This window comes from Pseudophryne corroboree, chromosome 5 (genome assembly GCF_028390025.1).
Source record: "Pseudophryne corroboree isolate aPseCor3 chromosome 5, aPseCor3.hap2, whole genome shotgun sequence".
Taxonomy (NCBI): Eukaryota; Metazoa; Chordata; class Amphibia; order Anura; family Myobatrachidae; genus Pseudophryne; species Pseudophryne corroboree.
Window position 1 is genome coordinate 709,238,794 of NC_086448.1, and position 13,794 is coordinate 709,252,587.

General features: G+C 44.0%; 1 protein-coding gene across 1 annotated transcript in view; it reads right to left on the bottom strand.

Moving 5' to 3' along the window:
• The window catches only part of STMN2 (stathmin 2), an 81,194-nt gene that overhangs the window by 13,267 nt on the left and 54,133 nt on the right, over positions 1-13,794 (bottom strand). Inside the window, exon 2 of the mRNA XM_063923941.1 lies at positions 10,351-10,449. Within this exon, the coding sequence (XP_063780011.1) occupies positions 10,351-10,449 (99 nt within the window). The remainder of the gene's footprint in view (positions 1-10,350; positions 10,450-13,794) is intronic.

The window sequence follows — 13,794 nt, forward strand, 5'->3', positions numbered from 1 at the left end:
TTTTTTCTGTAATAATGCACTGTATTATTTTATTTACACTGTAAGACAGTCAATGGAAGGATGCACACAGATTTCACATAAATCAAAGTACATCTGCAGGAGCGATTCTTTACGCTAAATGCACCTAAACAGCGGGAATGAAATGAGTGTATTCTGACGCTACCAACTGAGCAAAACAGTACTGTAGATCTTCAGCGTTTGTGTATTGCACAGGACCTGAATTTCCTCCCTGTGCAGGCCCCCAGGGGGGAAGGGCGATGGGGGTAGGGGGGAGACGATGGAAAATACTGTGCCTTTGAAATGCAATTACATGAGCGTCCGAGTACACTACGGCATACTGTAAACCAACACCAATGGGAAGGAAGTGCCAACCTTATTTTTAATGTGTTCCCGTGACATTCACTTAAAAAAAAAAAAAATTCTCTCCAATACAGTACATCCAATGGAAGGATGCACACAGGTTTCACATACAGTAAATCAAAGTACATCTGCAGGAGCGATTCTTTACGCTAAATGCAACCTACAGTACAGTACTGTAAGTGAGCAAAACAGTACTACAGTGGGCGTTTGTGTATTGCACATGACCAGCATTTGCATTCCCTCCCTGTCTACTGCATGATCTGTGCAGGCTCCCATGGGGGAAGGGCGACAGGCTAGCCGGAGGCGGAGGAAAACACCGTGCTTTACAAATGCGAGCGTCCGAGTCCTCTAAGGCATAAACCAACAGCAATGGGGCGGGGGCCGGCCGCTGTTTGCAGTACTTTCACACATGAAATTGGAAATCTCTCATGAGGCGTCGTGGGCTAGGGGTGAAGGCTCCCACCTCCCTCGCTGGGGGTCCAGGGTTCGAGACCTGATGTGCTTTCTTTCTTTCTTTTTTTTTTTTTTTCTGTAATAATGCACTGTATTATTTTATTTACACTGTAAGACAGTCAATGGAAGGATGCACACAGATTTCACATAAATCAAAGTACATCTGCAGGAGCGATTCTTTACGCTAAATGCACCTAAACAGCGGGAATGAAATGAGTGTATTCTGACGCTACCAACTGAGCAAAACAGTACTGTAGATCTTCAGCGTTTGTGTATTGCACAGGACCTGAATTTCCTCCCTGTGCAGGCCCCCAGGGGGGAAGGGCGATGGGGGTAGGGGGGAGACGATGGAAAATACTGTGCCTTTGAAATGCAATTACATGAGCGTCCGAGTACACTACGGCATACTGTAAACCAACACCAATGGGAAGGAAGTGCCAACCTTATTTTTAATGTGTTCCCGTGACATTCACTTTAAAAAAAAAAAATTTCTCTCCAATACAGTACATCCAATGGAAGGATGCACACAGGTTTCACATACAGTAAATCAAAGTACATCTGCAGGAGCGATTCTTTACGCTAAATGCAACCTACAGTACAGTACTGTAAGTGAGCAAAACAGTACTACAGTGGGCGTTTGTGTATTGCACATGACCAGCATTTGCATTCCCTCCCTGTCTACTGCATGATCTGTGCAGGCTCCCATGGGGGAAGGGCAACAGGCTAGCCGGAGGCGGAGGAAAACACCGTGCTTTACAAATGCGAGCGTCCGAGTCCTCTAAGGCATAAACCAACAGCAATGGGGCGGGGGCCGGCCGCTGTTTGCAGTACTTTCACACATGAAATTGGAAATCTCTCATGAGGCGTCGTGGGCTAGGGGTGAAGGCTCCCACCTCCCTCGCTGGGGGTCCAGGGTTCGAGACCTGATGTGCTTTCTTTCTTTCTTTTTTTTTTTTTTTTCTGTAATAATGCACTGTATTATTTTATTTACACTGTAAGACAGTCAATGGAAGGATGCACACAGATTTCACATAAATCAAAGTACATCTGCAGGAGCGATTCTTTACGCTAAATGCACCTAAACAGCGGGAATGAAATGAGTGTATTCTGACGCTACCAACTGAGCAAAACAGTACTGTAGATCTTCAGCGTTTGTGTATTGCACAGGACCTGAATTTCCTCCCTGTGCAGGCCCCCAGGGGGGAAGGGCGATGGGGGTAGGGGGGAGACGATGGAAAATACTGTGCCTTTGAAATGCAATTACATGAGCGTCCGAGTACACTACGGCATACTGTAAACCAACACCAATGGGAAGGAAGTGCCAACCTTATTTTTAATGTGTTCCCGTGACATTCACTTTAAAAAAAAAAAATTTCTCTCCAATACAGTACATCCAATGGAAGGATGCACACAGGTTTCACATACAGTAAATCAAAGTACATCTGCAGGAGCGATTCTTTACGCTAAATGCAACCTACAGTACAGTACTGTAAGTGAGCAAAACAGTACTACAGTGGGCGTTTGTGTATTGCACATGACCAGCATTTGCATTCCAGACATGAACCAGACATGAACCCAATCGAATTAGTGTGGGCTCAATTGAAGAGGTACGTTAGGAGTGTTGCAAAGCCAACAACAAAACAGCAACTGGTGGATGGGATAAAGAAATTTTGGCTAGAAGTACTCACACCTGAACATTGTAATAATTATATAAATCACCTGTATAAAGTATTACCTGTTGTAGTTGAAAGAAATGGTCAAGCCACAAATATGTAGTTCTGTATTTTCTGTTTAAAATTTTAAATTGGTGCATTATTAAAAAAAATGATAAAATTGCCTTTGTCTGATTATTGCATAAACTAATGTAGAATATTATACAGTAGTAATGTTATTGATGTGTACTGTATGAACAGTTATTTTCAGTTTTATAAGTCCTGAATAAGAGTACTGTACATTTTGATCAGTGCAGTACATGGAATCGGATGTTGTAATACTTTATTTTTACATTAATATTGATGTTTTTCCAATAAATATTCAATTTTACAGTATGGTACGGTACAGTACATGAGGGTACCTGTACAGTATGATACGTCATTATGGGGGAGAAATACTGTATCCACTAAATGTACAGTAAAATGTTTTTTTCTTATTACAAACACACAAATGCATCTCAGATGGAAATATGCTATACACAGCAGACAGCTTATGGTGACAGAACTTCCCTACTGTATCCCCACCCATAGTCGTGGTATATTTTAGATTGCCTAATGAGACACTCCTGCAGCATTGCCAATGATTCATGTAAAACCTGTGTGCAAACAGTATCTGTATTGAATGCAAAGTACAGTAAGAGTACAGTATACAGTATTATCAGAGCCAAACCTGACCAACATGATGCCCTAGGCTAGATTTTGGCTGATGCCCTCTTGCACAGATGCTACGTAGTTTCGCCTCTAACCCTGCACCCCTTTCCCAGCACCATCACCCATTTTGGCGCTCCTACCCCCTATAATCTAAATAAGAACAATGTGCACATTTAGTGCCAGCCCAAAACAGTGTACAGTATGTTCTTGCTGGGAAGGGGCATGGTAACACAATAATACCCGAAGATGAAATGACACAACACAGTACTGCAACTTTATTCACATTATATCATGCAGTGGTGTCTCTTATTCTCATGACATCATATCATAGTACCACATTACTCCTAACAGTAATGCCCCTTATTCACATTACACCCCACCACATTCATCTTTATTTACATTAGACCACAGGTTCTCAAACTCAGTCCTCAGGACCCCACACAGTGCAGGTTTTGCAGGTCTCACAGAATCACAAGTGAAAAAATTAGCTCCACCTACTGTATGGACCTTCTAAAATGTGTCAGTTAGTAATGAATACATCTGTGCACTTGCTGGTTTACCTGCAAAACATGCACTGTGTGGGGTCCTGAGGACCAAGTTTGAGAACCACTGCATTAGACCATGCAGTAGTGCCCTTTCCTTATGTTACACCAGAAAATATTGTAGTACACCTTATACACATACAGTACAGTAATGCCACACATTAGTAATGCATTTCATATTTAAATTTTCTGATTTAATTTCATAGAGCCGCAGTCACTCACAGAATATAGGCATGTACTGTAGCATCTCATTTTATTCTGCAGAAGCTGATTATTCCCGTTTGGCTAGTTTGCCGCCTCTGTACAGTATATCACAATAGAAAAAAGTTATAGTGTCAGTGAAAAAAGCACCTCATGACAGATACTGTACACAAGCTCATGTCTAAATACTGTATACTGTAAGCAGTGACATTAAGGGGTACAGTACTGTATATGCAATTGCAGTCGAATTCCGGCAGGAATACGGAAAAAATGGACACGGGATCCCCCATCTTTTTAGAACCAGCACCGGGCTCTGCGCCTGGTCCTGGTGCAAAAAATAAGGGGGACAAAAAAAGCGTAGGGGTTCCCCATATTTTTTGAATCAGCACTGGGCTCCACTAGCTGGACAGATAATGCACAGCCGGGGGAGACTTTTATACCGGTCCCTGCGGCCATGGAATTAAATACCCAACTAGTCACACCTGGCCGGAGTACCCTGGAGGAGTGGGGGCCCCTTAAATCAAGGGGACCCCCCTCCAGCCACTCGATTATCTCTATCACCCCTGTGTATTGTAGCTAGGGGATTGTGACGCTCCTTCAGCATTGCCCCGTAGCCTGCAAAATCTGTGCTGTTATTTGCTCCATAGCTGAGTGCCTCCTAGGAGCTAGGAGTCACAGGCGGTAGCCATTTCAATTGAGTCTGCCCTGCTATAGAATTGTACAGGTATGTGTACATTACCGTACGGTGCATAGAACCTTTACAGTAGAAACTCTCCTGCAGCTTTGGCCTGCTTTACTGTATGTACTGTAAAACTTGTGTTTTGTCAGTTTGCTATGCGACCGAGCCCGGTGTAACGTACAGTACTGTAATGTGCATAGACCTCGCTTACAGTATCTCTGTGTATTTTGGCTAGGGGATTGTGACGCTCCTTCAGCATCGCCCCGTAGCCTGCACAGCTTATGCCATTTCTCATTCCATACCCAACTGCTGCCTGCCACGAGGTGGGGGTTCAGGAGGTGGGGGTTCATGGGTAGTGGTCGTTTTGACAGTGTGCTATGCGATTGAGTCCGGTGTACCGTAATACTGTATGCAATCCTACAGTAGCTTATCCCTCCCCTGTGTATTTTGGCTAGGGGATTGTGATGCTCCTTCAGCATTGCCCCATAACCTGCACAAGGGTTCAGGGGCGGCGGCCATTTTGCCAGTGTGCTACAGTATGTCATCGAGTCCGGTGTACCATAATATGCATACTGTGTATTTTAGCTAGGGGATTGTGACGCTCCTTCAGCATTGCCCCATAGTCTGTACAATCTGGACTATTACTTGCTCCGTAGCCTAGGGCCTCTGTGGGGCAAGGAGTCATAGGTGGTAGCCATTTCTATTCAGTCTGCCCAGCTACAGAATTGTATGTGTACTGTGTACGGAGCATAGAACCTTAACCTGCATAGAACCTGCACATTATGGTACACCGGACTCGATCGCATAGAACCGCTCATGCAGCTACTGTATGCCCTGGTTTACAGTATGTGAATAAAAAAAATAATAAAGTGTCTGAAAAAAACTACAGTAACATGCATTCGTACTTAAGGAATCGAACCCTGGACTCTGAGTATAGGAAGCGAAACACTTCACCACTTCGCCGCAGACAAATGTATAAATCCGTTGGTTTTGATTATGCTGTAATGGCTACGGGATTAGGACGATAACATACTGTAGAAAATTCCTAATCTTGAGAGGCAATAGTGAACTTGTAACACACATCCATTTGCGACAGTGTACACTACTGGTTTTACAGTACTGTGTTTTGTCTGCGGGACTTGGACGCTCACATACAGTATTCATAAAGTATTGTAGATGGATCATACACTGTATGCTGTACTATTTGCGTCGGTGTCGTACTGTATATACAGTACTGTATTAAATAATGCAGCGTAATGAGTACAGTATTTACTGTATGCAGCGTAATGAGACGCCTTAGTAAAGTAGTCCTTATTATGTATGTCAGTATTGTATTTTACGGGAGACCACACGCATGCGCAGTGGTGATTGTAAAAAGCGACATCTGGTGGCTGATCGCAGGTATTACACGTAAAGGTAACGCCAAACGTCAAATGTCTGTCTCCGTGCGATTAGATAGCCTCTCTGTGGCTAGGCGCGCCTCGCTACGCCACAGTACGCTGCGTATGGTCGAACGGGACAAACGCCGCGGCCACTCAAGATAAAGGTGGCTACATCTGTATGCAGAGATGCACTGAGATTCGGGTCAGCTTCAAGACGTCCCGAATCATCGACTGGATAACCATTGCCTTTTCCAAGGGAAGGAATACTTTCTGAGACTCTGTGTCCTGTATCATTCCCAGGAACTGAAGCCTCTGCGTTGGTTCTAGGTGAGATTTTGGCAGGTTCAGAATCCACCCATGATCCAGGAGTAGTCTGGTTGAGAGGGCAATGTTCTGCAACAGCTGTTCCCTGGATGGTGCCTTTATCAGAATATCGTCCAAGTACAGAACTATATTCACTCCCTATCTGCGGAGCAACATCATCATCTCTGCCATCACTTTGGTGAACACGCTCGGAGCCGTGGAGAGACCAAATGGCAGGGCCTGAAACTAGTAGTGGCAGTCCTGCAGTGCAAACCGTAGATAAGCCTGATGAGGTGGCCAGATCGGAATGTGAAGGTACGCATCCTTGACATCCAGAGACATTAGGAATTCCCCCTCCTCCAGACCTGAGATTACCGCTCTCAACGACTCCATCTTGAATTTGGACACTCGTAAGTACGGGTTCAATGACTTGAGGTTCAGAATCGGTCTTACCGAACCGTCCAGTTTCGGTACTACAAACAAGCTGGAATAGTAACCCTTGTTGTGTAGGTGAGGTGTAACTGGGATAATGACCTAGGTCTGTAACAGTTTTTGAATGGCGTTGTGTAAGTTTACTCTTGCCTCTTGTGAAACTGGTAAGCCTGATTTGAAGAATCTGTGAGGTGAGAGCTCCTGGAACTCCAGTCTGTAGCCCTGGGATATAAAGTCTATGACCCAGGGATCCTGGCACGACTATGTCCAGATGTGACTGAAGAAATTTAGCTGGGCTCCCACCCTCTTGTCTTCCAGGCATCACGGTCCACCGTCATGCGGAAGGTTTTGAGGAAGCAGAGCCTGAGCTGTGTTCCTGTGAACCAGCAGTCACTGGTTTGCGTGGTTTACCACTAGCACCTCTGGCAGCGGTAGAAGAACCTCTGGCCTTGCCCCTAATCTTGGCAGTCTGAAAGGACTGTAGATTAGGTCCTGAGTAGGCCTTCCTAGCTGGAGGAGCTGCAGAAGGTAGGTATGTGGACTTACCTGCAGTAGCTCGGGAGATCCATTTGTCGAGTTCATCTCTGAATAAGGCCTCTCCTGTGAAAGGTAGGCCTTCCACTCCTTTCCTGGAGTCCATGTCAGCAGTCCACTGACGTAGCCATAATCCTCTGTGTGCCGACACTGCCATAGCTGTAGTGCGTGCATTAAGCAAACCTATTTCTTTTATGGCTTCCACCATAAATTTCGCAGTGTTGTGTATATTGCAGGAGCAAAATAATTTCCTCTTGAGGTAAGGTGTCTAACCCCTCAATTAAATTACCTGACCATTTAGCAATGGCTCTTGTAATCCACCCACATACTATAGTGGGTCTCTGGGCCACCCTGGCAGCAGTATACAACGATTTGAGTGTAGTCTCAATCTTGCGATCAGCTGCATCTTTTAGGGAGGCTGCACCAGGCACAGGTAGTACAATTTCACATGAGAGCCTAGAGACTGACGCATCCACTATCGATGGATTTTCCCATTTTTTCCTATCCTCAGGAGGAAACGGAAAAGATGATAATAACCGCCTAGGAATTTGAAATTTCTTATGTGGATTAACCCGCGATTCTTCAAACAGGGTATTTAGTTCCTTTGACACAGGAAAAGTGGCTGAGGATTTTTTTTTTTATATTAAAGTAAGATTGCAGTATATGGGCCAAAGTGGTAGAGGACTGAGACAGTGCGTCTCTTTCTCATTGCGAGATAATTTTGTAGAAATGGTGGAAATCATTCCCCTAATGTAGTTCAGCCATGCTGGTTCTGCCCCACTAGCATGGGAAGGGATACTACACTGAGTACACACTAGTGAATCCCCTAGAGAAGAGGAACACTGCCTTACATGAAAAAACACTCTTTGCCTGACAGAACACACACAGGAAAAGGTTAACAGCACAATTAACCCACAAAGAACCCTTCCAGAGAGACAGAGACAGAAAGAGAGAGTATGAAACCAGCACACGGCGCCCTTATCGCTAATGCCAAGCTTAGCCTGGTCGCAGACTAATTACCTAGATTAGGGACTTAGTACACTAGTAAACCGCTCCCCCCTGCTATGACCCTATCAGTTTGATAGATAGACAGTGTCTAGTTAGACAGTCAATAGATAGACACCATATATTAGACAGACATTAGGTCGACAGGGTCAAAAGGTCGACATGGAAAAGGTCGACAGGTCAAAAGGTCGACATGCTCAAAAGGTCGACATGAAAATTGTCGACATAAAAAAGATAGACAAATGTTTTTTTTTAAATGTAACATGTTTTTGGATTATTTCATACTTTCTCTATCCATGTCGGCATAGAATTGGTTATAAACCTTGTGGCGAGCGCAGCGAGCCACCATGCCCGAAGCGTGGCGAGCAAAGCGAGCCCCGCGAGGGTATGCCTTTCTACAATTGGGGGTCCCAGATGACAAAACTATCCACACAAACCACAAAAATGCAAAAAACATGGTGTCTACCTTTTGACCCTGTCGACCTTTTGACCTGTCGACCTTTTCCATGTCGACCTCTTGACCATGTCGACCTCTTGACCATGTCGACCTTTTGACCCTGTCGACCTAATGTCCATCTAACATATGGTGTCTATCTATTGACTGTCTAACTAGACACTATCTATCTTTCATACCGGAACCCTATAACCCCCTGGTACCGCTGAGGTAAACTGGAGGCTTTCCGGAGGAGTTGCGCGTCCCTGTCAGTCAGCGTCTGTGTCAGCTGCAGTAGGGAAAATGGCGCTTGTGAGCTGCTGGATCCGCTCATAGTATAGCCCCGCCCCTTCAATGGCATGCGGTCTTCCCGCTCTTCTTTATACTGGCTTATGTGTCTGTGGCATAAAATGGAGACATTTCCCTTTAGTGCCAGCCTGGGTACTGTGTACACTACAGTGTACTTAGTCAGGAGACTCAATCTGCCCCGTGTAGAAGCCGTGCGTCTCCGTACCCTCATGCCGCCATAATGGCCGGCGATCCACTAACCGGGATTGCGGCTTAGTACTCACCACTCTTCATTCTTCTGGCTCTGTTAGGGGTGGCGGCGTGCTGCGGGAATATACGCTCGCCATGGTGGGGCTTGCGAATAGTTCCCTCAGGAGCTAGCATCCTGTCAGCTTGGAACGGGATCATTAACCCTTAGTGGGTTGGGCTGTTCCCCCCCTAAGTCCCACGAAGCAGGCACGCTGGTGCCATCCAGTCCTGCCTGAAAATGACAAACTTTAAAAATAACTGTAGAAAACTCTTCAGGAGCTTCCAGAGACATGACCGGCTCCTCCGGGCACATTTTCTAAACTGAGTCTGGTAGGAGGGGCACACACAATCAAACTTCTATAGTGCTCATGGCTCCTAGTGGACCCGTCTATACCCCATGGTACTAAATGGATTCCCAGTATCCCCTAGGACATAAGAGAAACCATGTGCACTGCAGGTGAGGCAGATATAACATGTGCAGAGAGAGTTAGATTTGGGTGGGGTGTGTTCAATCTGAAATCGAAATTGCAGTGTAAAAATAAAGCAGCCAGTATTTAGTCTGCACAGAAACAAAATAATCCAACCAAATCTAAAGGTGCATACACACTGGGCGTTTTTGCCCAGCGTGTATGCACAGCGCTGATCTGAACATCGCTGGGCATAAAATCGCTCAGTGCATACACACGGAGCGATTTTCACCCCGGCTCAGCGCTGTTCACGGGGGTGAACCACTTTCCACAGTAGGAGACAGTGATAATGTGGGAGTGCACATCAACGCTCATCGGCCGCCCATATACACTGGCCGAGTTTGAGCTAAAAGTAGCTCAAAATGTTAAAAGTGGGTTACTTTGAGCTCAAAATCACCCAGTGTGTATGGGCCTTAACTCTCTCTGCACATGATACATCTGCCCCACCTGCAATTCACATGGTTTTACCCATTAGAGAAAAATGTTGCTGCTACGATCAGGTCTTAATTAGGCCCTATGTTTGTTGGAGCAGAACTGTGCAACATGTGGCTTTCAGGCTGCGATCTGGTATTGTGTATTGTGTAACTCAAGGATTTCGTCCTACCATAACCCATGTAACCAGCTTTCCCAAAAGCAAGATCTGAAGCTTGAGTACATACCATCATACGTATATGCAGTGATATTGTTTCGGGGCTCTGGATGGAAACAGGAGCAGATCAGAGACAGCATAGACAGCTCCTTCATTTTTTCCTTGTAGGCTGAAAAAAAAAGAAAAAAAGAAAAAAAGCTTTGGTAACTGAAACACTTTCTTTTACAATGCGCAAAGTTGTAAGCAAATCTATTTAAACCATTTACGGGAAACCAAATGATGATTTCTTAAAGATATTTTAAATGCTCTCACATTTTAATCCCTTCAAACTAAATTGCTGAAATTGCTAATAAATGCCACAACTATTACACTGTGTGCATGAAAAACAGAGTGCAAAAACAGTAAATTTGAACCATGCAAAAGAATTATATAGCTAAGGGAAAATAAAACATATTTCCGATTAGTTCTTATTTTTACTTTTTTAATTAGAAATCACATTTTCCATATAAAGTGTAACGATCTACAAACTCCCTGACATTCATTGTTTATCACTTTATAAAGCCAAACGGATACTTCCTGCAAAAGTCCAAATGGAAATAACAAATAAGGCAACAACCACAACTTGATATAATATAGCTGCAATACTAAGTGAATGGAGAGATCAACACGCAAACAGACAATAAGAAGTTACTAAATAGTGCTGCAAGGTGTCATTATCAACATCACCAACACCACCGATTTTATGCAAAGTAGCCATTCCGCAGATAATGCTGATTTAGAATGTCTGAATATATATAAGAATGCGAAGACGAAGGTATGCTGACACGAATAAGTGAAATAATGGGTAAATGATGCGATCTGATGGACTTTGAACATGTGGAGCGAGTATTAGCAAAGCTGCACTGATAAATTGTTCAAGGGCAGCAGTTCTTAAAATATGCACAGAGTGGACCAGCAGAAAAATAAAATTGTGCCTGAGTACAAGGCCTGTAATCATAAGCTACCACTGGATGCTAGCGTGGAATGGAGAGTGGGCTGACTTTTTGGGGTCTCGACTTTCTGAGGGATCCAGCCATGGGCTGACCAGTTTTGGGCTGGTTAATGTTACAGTTAACGTTACTGTGTGTCTCCCTGCTATAGCGTAATCCCCCCGGCTAGTTCAGCCTGCTGCTGGATATTGGAAACTAGGGGGAACCCTACAGCGTGAAACCCCCCCTCCCCCCCAATTTTTTTTGCCAATACCAGCCCAGGCTGAGAGGGTTAGGGCTGGTTATGGATTTGGTGAAGGATTTTTTTCCTAAAATGTAATTATTTTGCTGCTTCCACCCAGCGCTCACGTGCAAAAACCCTTGTTATTGCTGGCGGTGTGAAAGGGGTATAATTAAGTAACTAATGTAGTTTTCTGTAACCGCTGTTTACTATCACTGACAGATATAAGTGTCACACCACATTTCACTTTCAGTCACGGAGACTTTGTCTATTTAGATCATTAAAATGAATGTTGAATCTGTCTCCTGCTTCAATAGCTTGCATTGGCGGATGGCGGTCATTAGGTCGACATGAGTTAGGTCGACATACATTGGGTCGACCACGTTTGGCCGACATGCATTAGGTCGACATGATCACTAGGTCGACATTGTCATTAGGTCGACGTGTACTACGTCGACATGGAAAAAAGTCGACATGAGTTTTTCACAATTTTTTTTTAATTTGTTGACCTTTTTCATACTTAACTATCCACGTGGACTACAACTGGGAACGGTAACCTGTGCTGAGCGCAGCGAGGCACTGTGCCCGAAGCATGGCGAGCGAAGCGAGCCATGCGAGGGGTCACGGTGCACTAATTGGGGTTCCCCGGCACTTTTCGAAGAAAACAACACCCAAAAAAAGTAAAAAAAAACTCATGTTGACCCTTTTCCATGTCGACCTAGCACATTTCGACATAGTGATCAAGTCAACCTAATGCATGTAGACCAAACGTGGTCGACCCAATATATGTCGACCTAACTCATGTCGACCTAATGAACCACACCCTGCATTTGCAGTAGGGAGCAACTACAAGCATGGGGAAGGAAAGATACAGTAGCATGCAAAATAAATAATGTATAGAAATTCCTAAAACAAATTGCACTATATAGTTTTCAATTTGCTATTGAGTCAGAAGATGACATTCTGGCAGGAGCATATCATGAGAATGACATCCTTAAAGTATTTTTTGTTTCTAGTTAACATTGCAGCAAAAATATATCATTCCCATAATACTAAGCTAAAATTAGCCAGGCGAGAAGACGGGAAAAGACTGCATATTCATGACTATAAGGATTAGCATACTTGCTGTTATGATTTTAAGCCTTTAGCAGTAGACAGATGGAACACACATTAGTGCAGAGTTTGGCACAAAACATCATCTTTTTTTAAATATATATATAATTATCGATCCAAAAACGACATTAGCGTGGGCTGAGGGCTCCATGTGTATGACTATGCCTTACATGTTATATACTGACAGATTGTTTCATCACTAATTAATTATTTCCCAGCAGTTATCTCCTCTTCTGTATAGGTTCAGTTAAAATTATATTCAAAAACAAAATTAAAAAAGATGTGAAATTAATTTAGACGTTATGGATAAAGTTCAGGGGTGTGAAAAATGCAGAGTGACTAGCGCAACTAGGATTTTCAGGGCCCCAAGTCCCCAAAGCCCTGACTGTGGGGTAAATTTACTAATTTGTTTAGAACTGGTGATGTTGCCCATAGCAACCAATGAGATTCTACTTAACATTTATCTAGCTGCTTCTAGAAGATAATAGATAGAATCTGATTGTTTGCTATGGGCAACATCATCAGTACTAAAAAAACCCTCCCACCTTAGTAAATTTACCCCTGTGAGTCAGACGCATCTGTGGTCACTTCTTGTACTGCCACTGCAGCCGTATGCTATAATGTGATTATCTCCCTGTCTATGCGGATTACCCGTCTGCCTTCATGCAGATGGCCAGCCTGCCCACTGTTTTCCTGTCTGCTGCCGTAGCAGCTAGTATTGACACTTAAGCCCACCCTACGCTTGGCGCAAAAGATCTGTCATAAACCAATCTGCTTCTGCATACTCCGAAAGATCATGGAAGTCTGGCTACATGTCCACAACACTCCAATGACACTCACACAGTTGCTACCAAGAAATACCCATTACGCGGAAAGTATGGTCCGCCGATAGATAGCTCAATCATCCGTTCACTCTTTCAGTCTCCGTAATAATGTGATTTACAGTATTTTTTACCAGGGTCGGCTTTGCAACTTCAAACATGAATGTTCTGGTACAGAAAGCTTCCGGTTGCCACAATAATTCATGACGCTGCAGCAATACTCATTGGAGAAGAAACATCTAAATTGAGTATTACTTGTTGCCATTTTTAGGTTTATAATAACTACCCCCTTTCAGGGCATGATTTTATCTACTGAACCAGTGGCGTATCTATAATGGGTGCAGAATGTGTGGCGCACATGGGCCTCCGAG